Below are 16093 nucleotides of genomic sequence, written 5' to 3' on the forward strand. Positions count from 1 at the left end.
CTAGGTTTCTTCTCAGGATCTCAGGAGAAGACTCATATTAAAGTGTTGATGACACGGCAGCAAGTCACTGAGGGGTTAATTTTTTGGTGTGTGTGGAGGGAAAGCGAATGATTGAGATCAACTAGCCAACGCCCCTCAGCGACAGGAGAAGAACAGCAAGAGGTGAAAAGGTGGTTAGTCCCTTAATGTCCATATTAGCTCCTCCATGGGAAGCCCTACGGTGCCTCAGTGGGGGCAGTCTCCATTGAGATAAACACAATGCGAAAGTGCTCTGGTAAAGCTGGGGAGGAGTTGAATGTTGGCGGCTTTGTTTACACTGTTCAAGAGCACTGCAGCAACAGGCAATCAGAGTGTTGATGATGAATTTAAACGTGATGCGGACCACCCAGACAATTTCTCTGGGTAAACGTGTATTCTGTGTGAAAAGCTACTAATAACCAATCAAAGGATTTGTACCCTAATAGATTCCCCCCCTCTCTTACGAAGCAGGCTAGCTCTTTGTTATTCCTACAGTTGAAAACCTCCGAGACGACACAACGTTCAGTGATTTGAAACAGTGAATCAAATGTCTCTGTAATCTCTTGTTCTGAGAGTTTGATGAAGGGGGCTTTACATGACTGTTGTTGTGATGGCGAGATCACAGCATCAACAGGCACAATAGACAGAACCAAGAAGGCCCAAGTCTGTAACATGTGTGGGCAGTGCAGCAATTCTCGCAGTAATATATTTAGCATTTTCCGCTACATTGTTAGGCTAGATCAGAGGAGGCCGTTGCGAGGAGCTATAGGAGGATGGGCTCATTGTAATGGCTGCTATTGAATGAATGGAACAGTATGAAACACATCACACATATGGAAACGACATGTTTGACTCTGTTCCATTAATTCCATTCCATCCATTACAATGAGCCCGTCCTCCTATAGCTCCTCCCACCAGCCTCCTCTGGGCTAGATAAATGTAAGGTAGGTAATTGGCAGGTAATTACATCCAATGCGATCAAGCATTATGTCAATGACACCAGTCTGACACTTATTCGGGCTCCAATGACAGAACACTTGGTCTGTAATCGAAGCAAACGACAAGAGATCAAATCAAATCGTATTGGTCGCATACACATGGTTGGCAGATGTTATTGCGAGTGTAGTGAAATGAGGTAGAAGGAGGTGTGAGAGTGGGTGGCCAATAAAGGAGGATTCCAGAGGCTGGAGGACTTCAGAGGAATCAAGTAGCAGCAGTGCTTGAGACATGACCCCAGGGGGACGCGGACAGACAGGCTACTGGATAATGAAGACTTCAGTAACCTGAACCTCCGCCTGGGTTCTCTCAGACAGTTTTGGCGCCTGGTGTATGCAGCTGTGTGTGCATCTGTCTAGAGATCAGTTCCACGGGAATCAAAAGAGCTAAGGTATAAGGGCAAGATAGTGGCAAGACTGCCCTTATACCTTAGCTCTTTTGATTTCCGTTGAACTGATGGCAAGATAGTGGTGGCATTTCTAGCAACACCTGAAGTGATTTCAAACACACTAAACATTCATGGCTCAGTGGACTGTGCGACAGCCCCGATGGAGAACACATATTAATGCAACATGTGGCAGGTGTCTTACATACGGCCTGCCTCAATCTGGAGACATTGAAAGACTGTAATGGCAATTTCACATCAAGCCAATCTGTAAATGCACGCAGCATTGATCCAATCAAAATCAAAACCAGATCAGAACCAGATCCTTTACACCTGGAAATAATACAAAAAAGACACAAGAATTGTCTTTCTTTATCATAAAACATTTGGATGGCTGTTTAAAACATTAGTTGACGACAGAGATTTCATTCCAAGAGCCTGGCTGCTTAATTAATCGAGCAGTGGTTGTGTGCTACCAATTAGCTTAAGCGAGATAGCCAGTGCTAACAACGTGTCAACAATGCCCTGACGTCAACAGTGGAGGGGCCTGGGAGGGAGCCTCCACACAAACAAACAACTCAATGGACTGCTCCTTTCATTTCTCCAGTCTGATCCAGCACACCATGTATTGATTGTGGTAATGCCTGTCTGTGGGGGCAGATTCATACCCTCCGATCTGTACTTTACACAGGACATTTCCCTTCCTGGCTTCTGTCCATTGTTGTCTCTACTCGTGCCATCTCTAGTATTGAAAGTCATTCCCTACAGCCTAAAACCATTAGGCCATTTCATCCTGACAACACAGCAAACATAATGCCCTGGTAGCCACTGCTATACTCTCTAACTTGTTTCGCACTTCAGATGGTGTCCTCTACAACTTAATGGAGAGAGTAAGAGCGAGCGACAATAAAAGTTAATGGTTTGGAAGATTGATTCTTTTTCAAATTCTATTTATAATCACTAAGCTTGTGAAACTTTCCTGAATCCGTACACCAGTGTGGCTGCAGACTACTGAGAGAGGGTACTTCATTCAGGAAGCCTGGCTTTGTTCAATAGCTTTTATAGAGATAAAGAAAGTGTGCTCCTTTCTAGCTTGCCAGATACAGCAGAAATCCAGTTGCAGGAGAGATCCTTTGGGGTTCAATTAAACTAATATTACGCTAGCAGATCCTTAACTGTCTCTGGTTGTTGTTCTAACCTAATTCAATCATAGGGTTGATTTGGAAAAGCCCCAAAGTTTCCTTAACGACCCATAACTTCCCTCAAAACCAGACCCCTGACAACGGCCTCTAGCCGTTTAGAGCTGAGGACAGCATGTTTTTACGACATTGTGACTATCTGATCAATCAGGTAGTTTCCCAGTTAGCTTTGATGTGTCTTCAGACTTCAGAGCACCATACCAGTAACCAAGCAACATCGTCACAACTCAGCCTCACTGTCCTCTTTTTGAGATTCCAAGTAGGATCCAAGATGGTGCAAGATGCTAAATGCTGAAAAAGAAGATCATTCATGTTTCTGTTCCTGACCTCCTTCTATCTTCCTGTACCAGCCTGCTAATTCTTATAAATTATTTTGCTTTACAAGATGTATGCAGTTTACGAGGAATGTGTGTTTATTTTTTATATTTCTATAAAAACAATTTCACAGGACCTTCTATTTGCCAATTTGATTTAAATGTATAGCATTGCCTGGGGTGTGATACTAACTTCCTCTTCAGGCACACATCGGAAAGGCTTATCCTTTGAGTGCATTTATAACTTTTCCTGTTGATTCCGCACAGAGATCTGGACATTTTCACACAGGTCTAAAACCGATGAATGACCATTGTGTGAAGAATGAATTTACATTACGCAAGCATTTCTGATGGATGGTTCACAGTAACGACCGAACAATATCAAAAAGCGGAGGTGGCTTGTTTCTTGACTTTGTCACGAGGACTTTGTGTTGAATGGGAATGTGTAAACAATGTTTGGAGAGCTGAGCTAAAGTTTATTTCTGGACTATGATGATAAGGGGCAATGTGGCCTAATCTGTGTACAGCACAGGACATTACGGCATAATTTTTTTTTTTTAAACACAGCTACATTTCTGAGCAGGGTGGCTAACCAGCTGCTATTCATCAAACACATAAACCTACCACACTGTTCTCAAAAGCATTGGTTATGGCTTGCTTTCAAATGTAAAACGATAAAGCATTTGTATAGGGTTAGACCTGCATAACATAAACATAATATGACACATTCCTAACGTCTTCCAAATGATGTAATGAGATCGGTTACATTTGTGACATCACACATTTGATTGACGACGTACATGTTGTCATTACACATGCATTAATGATTCATAAAAGAGGTAACGATAAATATGTGGAATATTGAGATTTTACGAAACATTTATGAGGGCGTCCACTGATCTGTCACTAAATGTTAATTATTCCACCTAGCTACATACAGTTTACGCTCCCCAACCACGATATCTGACAGTACGGTGGTAATTAAAGGCATCAAGCAAGTGTCGGTGGTGAGGCTTCATTCACAAGGATTCCAACCAGTGTGAAGAAAGATAGGAACTACTCAGGATCACGTCCCAGGCTACTACTTTGAATTCCTGGATACATTTGACTGTAGGAGGATTCTACCTAAAAACCTCATTGTTACATTAACAGGATGAGGATGGAGAATGTGTGCCACTGGCTGTAACTGGTTGCTCTTATCAGAAGGCTAAGATGAACAAGGCTTTGCAGTGTAAGAACTCTGTCACCGTGAAAATTTAAGTGGGGCTTGGAAGTGAAACAGTGGCATTCCGCACTCTATCTATCCCCTTTGCCAGAGGCCCGAATTTAGGGACTTCCGTTTCAAACACAGCTCTCTGCTGATTTGCTGCCCCGATCTACACTTCATTTTATCGACGCTCTGAGATGGTGCACAAGGACTTTTATTGTGTACATTGACTGGCAGCCCCTCTCAACACCCAGCCCATCACCAGCATTCCCCAACAACAACAAAAAGAAAAGAAAAGATGTCCTTTTAATGGGAGATGTCTTTGTGATGAGCATGCTGTTTTCCCCTGCTTTCCGCCGGTGTTACAGGAAGTACATTCTCTCATTATCAAAGGGTCGTTATGGAATCCCTGATGATGCCATCACTCCTTTGACGCCTTCGCTATTGTGAAGGTTTATTTAGGTATTACTGTAAGCAGCTTGATTAATGTATTTAGATAAGTTGTTAAAGTGATGTTGCTCCTTTGAGGGTAAATGTATTTGCTGGGACCTTGTGGTCAATAACAAGCTGGCGTGCTGGCATTCTGGCACAAAGATATCTTTGAAGGCTGTGTCCAATATGACACCTGGCCTCGATAGCAACCAGATGAGGGCAAACCCTTCTGATCACTCTGGCATAGTAATCAATTGAGGCTAATATGAAATCCAACTCAGCAAGACCAGATTTGACCTGTTTTTTTTTTTCAGAATGAAAAAAAGTTTTATGCGGCTGTCAAATGTGAAGGTGAAGGATGCCCATCAAAGAACAGACCAGATAGACACCATAGGAACATCAGACAAACCCATAGTAAGAAATCAAGAACATGACCAACAGTAAAGACTGAGGACGTAGCCTATAAAGTCATATGATGTAACCTGCTCTATCGACCTCTGCTATATGTATGTTCAACACGATAGCTATGGCATTCCCACCGTAGTCCAAAACGAGCATCTACTTCCTGGGAAACAAGGAGTGTGGGATAAGAGGGGCGGTGGGAAACCACCACAATTGGTTCTCCGAGGCCAAGAAGTAAGGCAGGGGTTTAGGAAGCAAGCTCACCGGAAGCAGGGAGGTCAAGGAAAGGATGATATTAGGAACAATAGCCGAGCGTGAGCTAAAACAGGGGACAAGTACAATAAAGAGAGGGAGTTAGCGAGACGAGGGTCCAAACAGGAGGGGAGAGAAGGCGACCAGGGATGTAAAGGGGTAAGAGGGAAGGGAAGTCAGATACGCAAAGGACGTGTTATAAGGGAAAGACTGGAGACATCTAAATAAACAGAAACAGACAAATATGCTGAAAAAATGCTTTGAAATGACTGAGCTGTAAAATAGGATATTATACCCACCACCAGGCTGCAGCACGCTTCCTACAACATGCTCCTCCCCTCATCCTCCCACCCCACCCAGGCAGCACACCCTAAAATACACTTATAAGCCATCATTTCACATTCCGTTTTTTTCAATCTTCGCCTTAAATTACATACCCAAATCTAACTGCCTATATCTCAAGACCTGATGCAAGGATATGCATATTCTTGATACCATTTGAAAGGAAACACTTTGACGTTTGTGTAAATGTGAAATTAATGTAGGAGAATATAACACATTAGATCTGGTAAAAGATAATACAAAGAAAAAAACATGAGTTTTTTTGTATTTCTTTTGTTCCATCATCTTTGAAATGCAAGAGAAAGGCCACAATGTATTATTTCAGCTTAGGCGCAATTTAGATTTTGGCCACTAGATGGCAGCAGTGTATGTGCAAAGGTTTAGACTGATCTAATGAACCATTGCATTTCTGTTCACAATGTTGTGTCAAGACTGCCCAAATGTGCCTAATTGGTTTATTAATACATTTTTCAAGTTCATAACTGTGCACACTCCTCAAACAATAGCAATGGTATTCTTTCACTGTAATAGCTACTGTAAATTGGACATCGCAGTTAGCTTAACAACAATTTCAGCCTTCTGCCCATATCAGATATGTCTATGTCCTAGGAAATGTTCTTGTTACTTAAAACATCATGCTAATCACATTAGTGCACGTTAGCTCAACCGTCCCATGGCGGGGATACCAATCCCGTAGAGGTTTTAATGACACTGGTGCTCCTTGTGTATCACAGATTGAGTTAGTCCATTTAAAATATATATTATAATCTATGATGTCAGTAAGGTATAACCTAGCAGAGGGACCTGTATCCTTTTTCCTTCATTTCTCCTTACCTTTTCCCCTAGGAATCGTTCTGTGTAGATTTGGTAAGAGCATGCATACTGCATCCATCATACGGTGATCATATTTGACTTAGTATGAAAATGTATGCACTTACTACTGTACTGGATGTCACTCTGGATAAGAATGTCTGCTAAATGGTGTCAGAACATGACTGACCAAGATTAACTCTGGTAGGAAGACATGACCTGACAGTAAGCAGCTAGGCAGCTCCTTTTCCCTTCTCAACAACATATTCGACCAAATGACCAAAAAAAAACATTTGTAACAACCAATATCTGCGAAGCATATAACAAAAACATAGCTGTATTCGATGGGCTTACTGCACAAACATTCATAGACCTTAGAGTAGGCTCCATAAAATCCGAAGTAATTGAGCTATTTCATTATGGACAAAAATACAATCGCATCAGTGGAATGCTTTTCACAATTGCAGTTATGTGAATAAATCGTTTTTGATCTAAAAAAAAGTAAGCTATAGAACAGACTAGAAAAGTGGTCTCTTTGCGACAACTTTCATATTTTTCATAGCCAGTTACAGATTGCATTCCTCAAGAGTCATACATACCTAAAATTACAGTATTTTCGTATTCAGTCAAAACAAAATAATGACTCATATACAGTAATAGTGAGGGCATGATTACAACATGAAAGAAGAGCTTACCTTTTTGTTCATATGCATAGGCTAAGTGACACAATCTAATGACTATCTTTCAAGACAGAATTTGCTCTATAGGGGTGACTAATTCAATCCACTTATTCTATCCACTTACTACTCCTATTTATATGATGACAAATAAATAACCACTTTATACACATTAGACATGCACATGTGTAAATCTCAAATACTTCTATTACTTGAATTATTGTAACTAGGTAACCTACAGTATCATGTATCTTTAACTGATAGTAGAAAAGTGATATGCTTTAAACATCCTAGGCAGCTATATTCATCATTTGTGAAAATAAGCTTCCATTTGCTTTTCAGCTTTCTTAAACAATTGACCAGAAAAACGACCGAATAAAGGTAGCAACATCACATATTTGCAGTTTGCTGGGTCTACGGAGCCTTATTCGGAGCGGAGCAGAGAAGCGTTCCATCAAGAAGCCAGACTTCAGTTGACAAGCAACCCCGCAAAGTTTCCAATGTACAGTACAGTAGTCACAAAACGGATCTGTATTAGGTCACATACCTTTCCAGGCCAGAGAAAGCAGGAAAAGTCCCACGAACATGGAAGCCTTCATTCGTAAAGCCATGTTGTTGCTTCTGCCCAGTGTCGTCCTGAGAGTGAGTGTGACGGCTGGACGATGCTGGAAAACTGCGAGACAGACGCAGGGTGCGAGAGAGGCAAGAGATCTGTGTGCAGATATGGTCGAGAGGGACAGTGCAGTTGGTGGGAGGAACTTGTAGGGGAGAGAGCTCAGTACAGTCAGTAGCCTAATCTTTCTGAACAATCAATCAATCAATTTTATTTTATATAGCCCTTCGTACATCAGATAATATCTCGAAGTGCTGTACAGAAACCCAGCCTAAAACCCCAAACAGCTAGAATGCAGGTGTAGAAGCACGGTGGCTAGGAAAAACTCCCTAGAAAGGCCAAAACCTAGGAAGAAACCTAGAGAGGAACCAGGCTATGAGGGGTGGCCAGTCCTCTTCTGGCTGTGCCGGGTGGAGATTATAACAGAACTATGCCAAGATGTTCAAAAATGTTCATAAGTGACAAGCATGGTCAAATAATAATCATGAATAATTTTCAGTTGGCTTTTCATAGCTGATCATTAAGAGTTGAAAAACAACAGGTCTGGGACAGGTGGCGGTTCCATAACCGCAGGCAGCCTTAATGATAACATGGTTTGGTACAAGGGTTCCTTGTTAGTTTAGAATGGATTATAATAGAATATAAAATATAGCTGCGAGCAGCAATGAACGGGGTACGCAGGATCAGTTGGATAACAAAGCAAGCACTCATTACTTAATGCATTGAGTTTCAGTGATGGGGAAGCTACTCTAGAAATCTAGTTTACCAAGGTACCAATTACTTCACACTGGAAGAAGTTAAGCTAAACTAAAGTTAGCCTTAAGATAAATATAGTTACTTAACTAAAGTTACTTTGAAAAAGTAGTTCACTACATCCAAACTACTTCATAAATTATCATATCTAAATATAAAATGTCATAGACTTGAAATTGCAAGAATAAATCACTCTGAAATAAGATGTCAACAGAATGTGTAATTTAGCATATTCAACACAAAAACTATGTTTCAAGTGAGAATTAGGAATTTTATTTTCTGCTTGCAAAAAAGGTTAGTGTAGTTTCAGTAGTTAGCTAGACCACTAAATGGCAAAAAGTTAATTAACTACTGAAAACAATACCTAGATTTATAGTTAGTTAAACTATGACCAAGCTACTGCAAAATGTAGTTAAATAACAAGTTGAACTACGTGTAGTTCACTTCTCCCCAAAATTGTTGAATTTATATACCAATTCTCGGGTCAATTTGACTAATGTTAAGATTTCTGAAATATTTTCAGTGTTAGTTTATTTGTATATTGCCGTCATCTTTGTAATCTGGGACTTTATTTTGTTGAAATCTGTCTGTGTAAATGATTTAAATCCCACTAAGTACACGCCATTTTAGCATTCCAAAGTACTTCAATACACTCTCACAGCTGTAATACGCTGACTGCGCAAGCGGCAGGACTTCCGGTTTCTAATTTTCCCGGATAAAAGATCCACTTTTCACTACATGCAGACCACATAGTAGGGCAAAAATATGTGAATATACAGATATAATAATCACAATTTTTCACATTATTCGTCTGCACAATTTAAATCTGACATTCATTTGCAAGAGACAAAGTCCACTTGTTCAATAGTTAATGCTTTAGTATCTTATGGTGCCACTGGTGCCAATTATATCTACAGTGGCAAGAAAAGGTATGTGAACCCTTTGGAAATACCTGGATTTCTGCATAAATTGGTCATGAAATTTGATCTGACCGTCATCTGGGTCACAACAGACAAACACAATCTATTTAAACTAATAACACAAACAATTACACATTTTCATGTCTTTATTGAACACACTGTGTAAACATTCACAGTGCATGGTGGGGAAAGTATGTGAACCCTTGGATTTAATAACCGGTTGACCCCCCTTTGGCAGCAATAACCTCAACCAAACGTTTTCTGTAGTTGCGGATCAGACCTGCTGTCACGATCGTGTGGAGGATTGACGGACCAAAACGCAGCATTAGGAAAATAAGCCATCTCCTTTTATTGATGAAGGCAAAAACGAAACAAACACACTTACGAACTAAATAACGATGTGCACACACAGGCTACAAACGTATCACATAGACACGAACTTGAATAAACTAACAAAACAACAAAACGGTGTAGACAGACCTATACGACGAACTTACATCAAAACAAGAAGAACGCACGAAATAGGACAATTAGACTACACAAACCGAACAAACCGTAACAGTCCCGTATGGTGCAAACAATTACACAGACACGGAAGACAATCACCCACCACGAACACTGTGACAACGCCTACCTAAATATGACTCTTAATTAGAGGAACGCCAAACACCTGCCTCTAATTAAGAGCCATACCAGGCAACCCAAAACCAACACAGAAACAGAAAACATAGAATGCCCACCCAACCTCACGTCCTGACCAACTAACACACATAACAAACTAACATAAATAGGTCAGGAACGTGACACCTGCACAACAGTCAGGAGGTATTTTGGACTATTCCTCTTTACAAAACTGCTTCGGTTCAGAAATATTATTGGGATGTCTGGTGTGAACCTATCCCTTGAGGTCATGCGACATCTTCTCAATCAGGTTGCGATCAGGACTCTGACTGGGCCACTCCAGAAGTCGTATTTTATTCTGTTGTTGATTTACTTCTGTGTTTTGGGTCATTGTCCTGTTGCATCACCCAACTTCTGTTGAGCTTCAATTGGAGGACAGATAACCTTACATTCTCCTGCAAAATGTCTTGATAAACTTTGGAATTCATTTTTTGTCGATGATGGCAAGGTGAGGCAGCAAAGCAGCTCTTAGTTCTTTTGTGAACTTCAGACGTGTAGCAATGCAGTGGCTTCTTCCGTGGTGTCCTCCCATGAACACCATTCTTGTATAGTGTTTTACGTAACGTAGACTCGTCAACAGAGATGTTAGCATGTTCCAGAGATTTCTGTAAGTCTTTAGCTGACACTCTAGGATTCTTCTTAACCTCATTGAGCATTCTGCACTGTGCTCTTGCAGTCATCTTTGTAGGAGGGCCACTCCTAGTAGCAACAGTGCTGAACTTTCTCCATTTATAGACAATTTGTCTTTCTGTGGACTGATGAACATCAAGGCTTTTAGAGATACTTTTGTAACCCTTTCCAGCTTTATGCAAGTCAACATTTCTTAATCTTAGGTCTTCTGAGATCTCTTTTGTTCGAGGCGTGGTTCACATCAGACAATGCTTCTTGTGAATAGCAAACTCAAATTTTGTGAGTGTTTTTTATAGGACAAGGCAGCTCTAACCAACATCTCATTGATTGGACTCCAGGTTAGCTGACTCCTGACTCCAATTATCTTTTGGAGAAGTCATTAGCCTAGGGGTTCACATACTTTGTCCAACCTACACTGTGAATGTTTAAATGATTTATTCAATATAGACAAGAAAAATACAATAATTTGTGTGTTATTAGTTTAAGCACCCTATGTTTGTCTATTGTTGTGACTTAGATGAAGATCCGATCACATTTGATGACCAATTTATGCAGAAATACTTTCACAACTAGTCTGGTGCATCCATCTGAGGTTGCGGTGACTTTATATTCACACAGCTTCTAAGGACGTATACACTCTTAGAAAAAAGGGTTCTTCGGCTGTCTCAGGTAGAACCCTTTTAGGTTCTAGATAGTACATATGGTTTACATTTACACATGTCATGGCCATCGGTTCAATTCTTATAGCCCTGGTGTGATGTTTTATTGAACCTATATTTAACTAGGCAAGACAGTTAAAAACAAATCCTTATTTACAATGACGGCCTACCCCAGCCAAACCCTAACCCGGATGATGCTGGGCCAGTTGTGCGCCGCCCTATGGGACTCCCAATCACGGCCGGTTGTGATACAGTCTGGAATCAAACCAGCATCTGTAGTGTCTCCTCTTGCACTGAGAAGCAGTGCCTTAGACCGCTGCGCCAATCGCGAGCTCCTCGTGGTGCCGTCTAGTGGTGTAGCATGACTGAATTTGAATGCAGCAACTAATCATTCTCAAATTCATCAGAGGCAAATTCATTGAGTCTATATGCCAAATCTGGAGTCAATCTGATTTATGGTTCACGAGAAGAAGATTTTTCAAGTATTTTCAACAGTAGCATATGTGCTCATGTGCATCTATAGGTACAGTACAGCCATATTTGAACGCAGCAGCAATCTTTTCTCAAAACCATTAAAGAATGATGTAATGAGTCAAAATACCAAATCTGTAGTGAATCTGAAGTATGGTTCATGATGAGAAGATGATAGCAGATGATTTTGAGCATAAACATTGCATATGCAAATAATGCGTTGTTAATAGTTTCTTTGTTTCAATACCAAATTCAATGTGGGTCATCTTTGGGACGTCCATGATAGCAATGACAAGTTTCAAATTGATAGGCCACTGTGGTTTAAATGGACACGTAAAAGCATTTTTTTTATTTGTCAATAACTCAGCCATCTTTTGACCAATGCCTTAGCTTTTAAGCTTTTTTCTAGTTAAGACATGTACCATGGGCCTACATTCCAAATGTGGTGTCATTTGGTCCTATGGTTCAAGATAAAAATATTTTTAAAGCAATTTTAGCATAATTTAGCATAATATGTGCTGACATGATTCTACTGGTGGCCATCTTTGAATGCATCAACTTTATTTTCTCAAACTCTTTATGGATTATTGTGATTAGTTCAAAGACCAAATTTGGAGTGAATCTGAATGTTATTATTATTTTAAGTATTAGCGTTACATAGTCAAGAAAGTGAATTGTTAATAGTTTCATTATTTTTTAAAGATATGCCAAACTTAATATGGTTCATCATGGTAATGTATTTGATGACCCTAAAGTTGATAGGCCATTGTGGAGTGGATTTACAAGGGATTTAAATGGACACGTAAAATCAGATTTCCTTATTTATCAATAATTCAGCCATCTCTTAATCCAATTTTGTTATTTTGATTTATGGTTCATAAAAAATATATTTTTCTAAAGTTTAAAAAAAAAATCCAAGATGGAGGAAAATCTATCCTGGTGGACCCTTGAGGCAAATGTGTTCAGCAGGAGGAAAGATACCTACATACAAAGTTTCAAGTCTCTAGGCTGCTTATAACTGAGACTGCTTATAACTGCTTATAATAGTCCAATCGGTGCCATTCTTTTTTATCAAGTTACTCAGTGCTTGAGTTATTTGACCAAGTCAAGGAAAAATAATACTAATACAAATTCAGAAAATAACAATAGGTTTCATAGCTTCACTGTGAACCCCTAAATATCTTCATTGTCTTCGTCTGAAATGTGAATTATTTGAGTAATTGCCAATTATGCGAATCACATCTTGCTATAAGGCCTCTTGCTATGTAGGCTCATTGATGGTTTGTGTTTGAAATCAACTATTTATTTTCTAACCATGACTGATGACTGAAAATGTAGCTGTACATTGAATATTAGCCCTTGTAGGATAAGCATAGACACATGGACATGGTATGTGCTTTATGAAAAGCATTACATAAATATTGGAAAGCTGTGAGAAGACAATCACCAATGGAGTTATTTATTGATCTGCATCTTTCAGCCTTGCCAGCAGCTCTTGGTTCGTGGGGCCCTAGGAGCCTCCAGGGGCCTCTGCAGTCATGGCTGTCCTATCAGATCTCAGGACTTACATAACATTTAAATAGTGGGAAAAACCATTTGACGTGTATGAGTGAAAAATACGCTACATTACCAAAAGTATGTGGACCCCGTTCGCCGAACATCTCATTCCAAAATCATGGGCGTTAATATGGACTTGGTCCCCCTTTGCTGCTATAACAGCCTCTTCTGGGAAGGCTTTCCACTAGATTTTGGAACATTGCTGCAGGGACTTGCTTCCATTCAGCCACAAGTGCATTAGTGAGATCGGGCACTGATGTTGGGCGATTAGGTCTGGCTTGCAGTCTGCGCTCCAATTCATCCCAAAGGTGTTAGATCGGGTTGAGGTCAGGGCTCTGTGCAGGCCAGTCAAGTTCTTCTGCACCGATCTTGACAAACAAATTCTGATGGACCTCACTTTGTGCTCGGTGGCATTGTCATGCTGAAACAGGAAAGGGCCTTCCCCAAACTGTTGCCACAAAGATGGAAGCACAGAATCGTCTAGAACGTCATTGCATGCTGTAGCGTTAAGATTTCCCTTTACTGGAACTAAGGGGCCTAGCCCGAACCATTAAAAACAGCCCCAGACCATTATTCCTCCTCCAATAAACTTTACAATTGGCACTATGCATTCGGGCAGGTAGCGTTCACCTTGCATCCGCCAAACCCAGATTTGTCCGTCGGACTGTCGGATGGTGAAGTGTGATTCATCACTCCAGAGAACGCGTTTCCACTGCTCCAGAGCCCAATGGTGGTGAGCTTTACACCACTCCAAATGGCGCTTGGCATTGCGCAAGGTGGTCTTAGGCTTTTGTGCGGCTGCTCGGCCATGGAAACCCATTTCATGAAGCTCCCAACAGTTATTGTGCTGACGTTGCTTCCAGAGGCAGTTTGGAACTAGGTAGTGAGTGTTGCAACTGAGGACAGACGATTTTTACGCGTTACACGCTTCAGCACTCGGCGGTCCTGTTCTGTGAGCGGCTGAGCCGTTGCTGCTTCTAAACGTTTCCACTTCACAATAACAACACTTACACTTACACTTGCAGCTTTAGCAGGGCAGAATTTTGACGAACTGACTTGTTGGAAAGGTGGCATCCTATGACAGTGACACGTTGAAATTCACTGAGCTCTTCAGTAAGGCCATTCTTCTGCCAATATTTGTTTATAGAGATTGCATAGCTGTGTGCTCGATTTTATACACCTGTCAGTAACGAGTGGGGCTGAAATAGCCGAATCCACTCATTTGAATGGGTGTCCACATACTTTTGTATATATAGTGTATGATCGGACTGAGGGTCCCTTAAAATGTAATTGTGTTGAAATGATACATGGGCCTGTTCTCTTGCCGGATTCGTAAAGCATACATGGCATTGAATTCCATTTCAGTTGGTTCCAGAGCTTTCCCGAGCATTCAATTGCTTGACCAACAGCTGTTCTAATTGATAAATCAAAGCCTATTAGAAAGCTTAGATTGCTCTGCTTATTCCTCTGTACTCAAACTGTACTATATCTGGGCCTTCGGAAATCATGGATTTCAACTACAAGCCCCAATACATTTGCCACATGATAAAGAACTTGAAAAGTCAAGAAGAAGGAACTACTACTCTGTGCTGAAAGAAAACATCTGGTACAGGTAGACAGAAGTCTTTTTAGGTAGTCTGAAAAAAAAACAGGCTAGCTCCAGTACAAAAAGCACAGTGTGCTCGCTGCACTAGAGCCAGGAGTTTTATCATCGGCATTGGAGCTCCTCCTGTGGTGTGAGACCAAGTGTATCCGAGTCGACAGTCTCAATATACACTGTGTTTGCATACAAAGCCGCTGACTGTTTGTACACCTGTGGGAGAGCACACACACGTCACTGCTGTCGAGTAATAAAAGGTTCCTGCTGACCATTAGGCACTGGCAGCAGTAGGAACATGCAATAGACAGGCATTTTGGCTCCTCTGCATTTGTGGGACTTTGAGTCGAACTGAACTACTCCTTTGAAGGGAAGTGGATTGTTATGAACTAAGATTTGATTTATTTGATCAGATTGCTCTTTGCTCTATCTGTCTGTCTGTCTACTCCCTCCACCCCCCCCTCTCTCCTCCTCCTCCTGCTTTCTCTTTCTGTGTCAGGGGAATTGAATGGACGTATTAGCACTGAGGTTTCAATGAGATATGAAGAGTTTATTTCCAAAATGCAATATACACCAATTTTTCACATGTGTTTTTTCATGAGAAATGATTTGCTTAATGGGTAAAATATTACTGTTCTCTGATTTTTATTCATAGATTTTTAGATGTGTATGAAAATGTATTTTTTTTGCTAAACGCTATATATCCATTGTTCAGCTGGAATGGCGTGTTCGTACACAGTATGTGTGGCTGTGATATGTGGTTGTCTCACCTAGCTATTATAAGTCTTATTGACTTAAATGTCATTTCATTCACTAAATATTCATGTCACAAATGAAGGGTGAGTAATGCGTCCTCTGAAACATGACCCGCCAAACCGCGGTCCTTTACACCTACCCACTTAACCCAGAAGCCAGCCGCACCAATGTGTCGGAGGAAACATTGTTCAACTGACGACTGAAGTCAGCCTGCAGGCCCCGGGCCCACCAAAAGAAGACACTAGAGTGCCAGGAGCCAAGTAAATGCTGGGCCAATTGTGCACCGTCCAATGGGACTCCCGGTCACAGCCGGTTGTGACACAGCCTGGGATCAAACCCGGGTCTGTAGTGACCCCTCAAACACTGCCTTGGACCACTGCGCCATTTGGGAGGCAATTTGTACAGTTCTTTATTAAAAATGT

At 41.0% G+C, this 16093-nt stretch overlaps 1 protein-coding gene across 4 annotated transcripts in view; it reads right to left on the reverse strand.

Moving 5' to 3' along the window:
- LOC129821804 (cell surface glycoprotein MUC18-like) overlaps positions 1–7804 on the reverse strand; it is a 47945-nt gene extending 40141 nt beyond the window's left edge. For 2 of the 4 annotated variants that reach the window (XM_055879469.1, XM_055879471.1), the window contains exon 1: positions 7582–7804. In XM_055879469.1, coding sequence (XP_055735444.1) covers positions 7582–7645 — 64 coding nt within the window. In that variant the 5' untranslated portion in view covers positions 7646–7804. The remainder of the gene's footprint in view (positions 1–7581) is intronic. The other 2 variants (XM_055879468.1, XM_055879470.1) reach the window with 2 other exon arrangements.
- Positions 7805–16093: the final 8289 nt, after the last annotated feature.

This window comes from Salvelinus fontinalis, chromosome 24 (genome assembly GCF_029448725.1).
Source record: "Salvelinus fontinalis isolate EN_2023a chromosome 24, ASM2944872v1, whole genome shotgun sequence".
Classification (NCBI taxonomy): Eukaryota; Metazoa; Chordata; class Actinopteri; order Salmoniformes; family Salmonidae; genus Salvelinus; species Salvelinus fontinalis.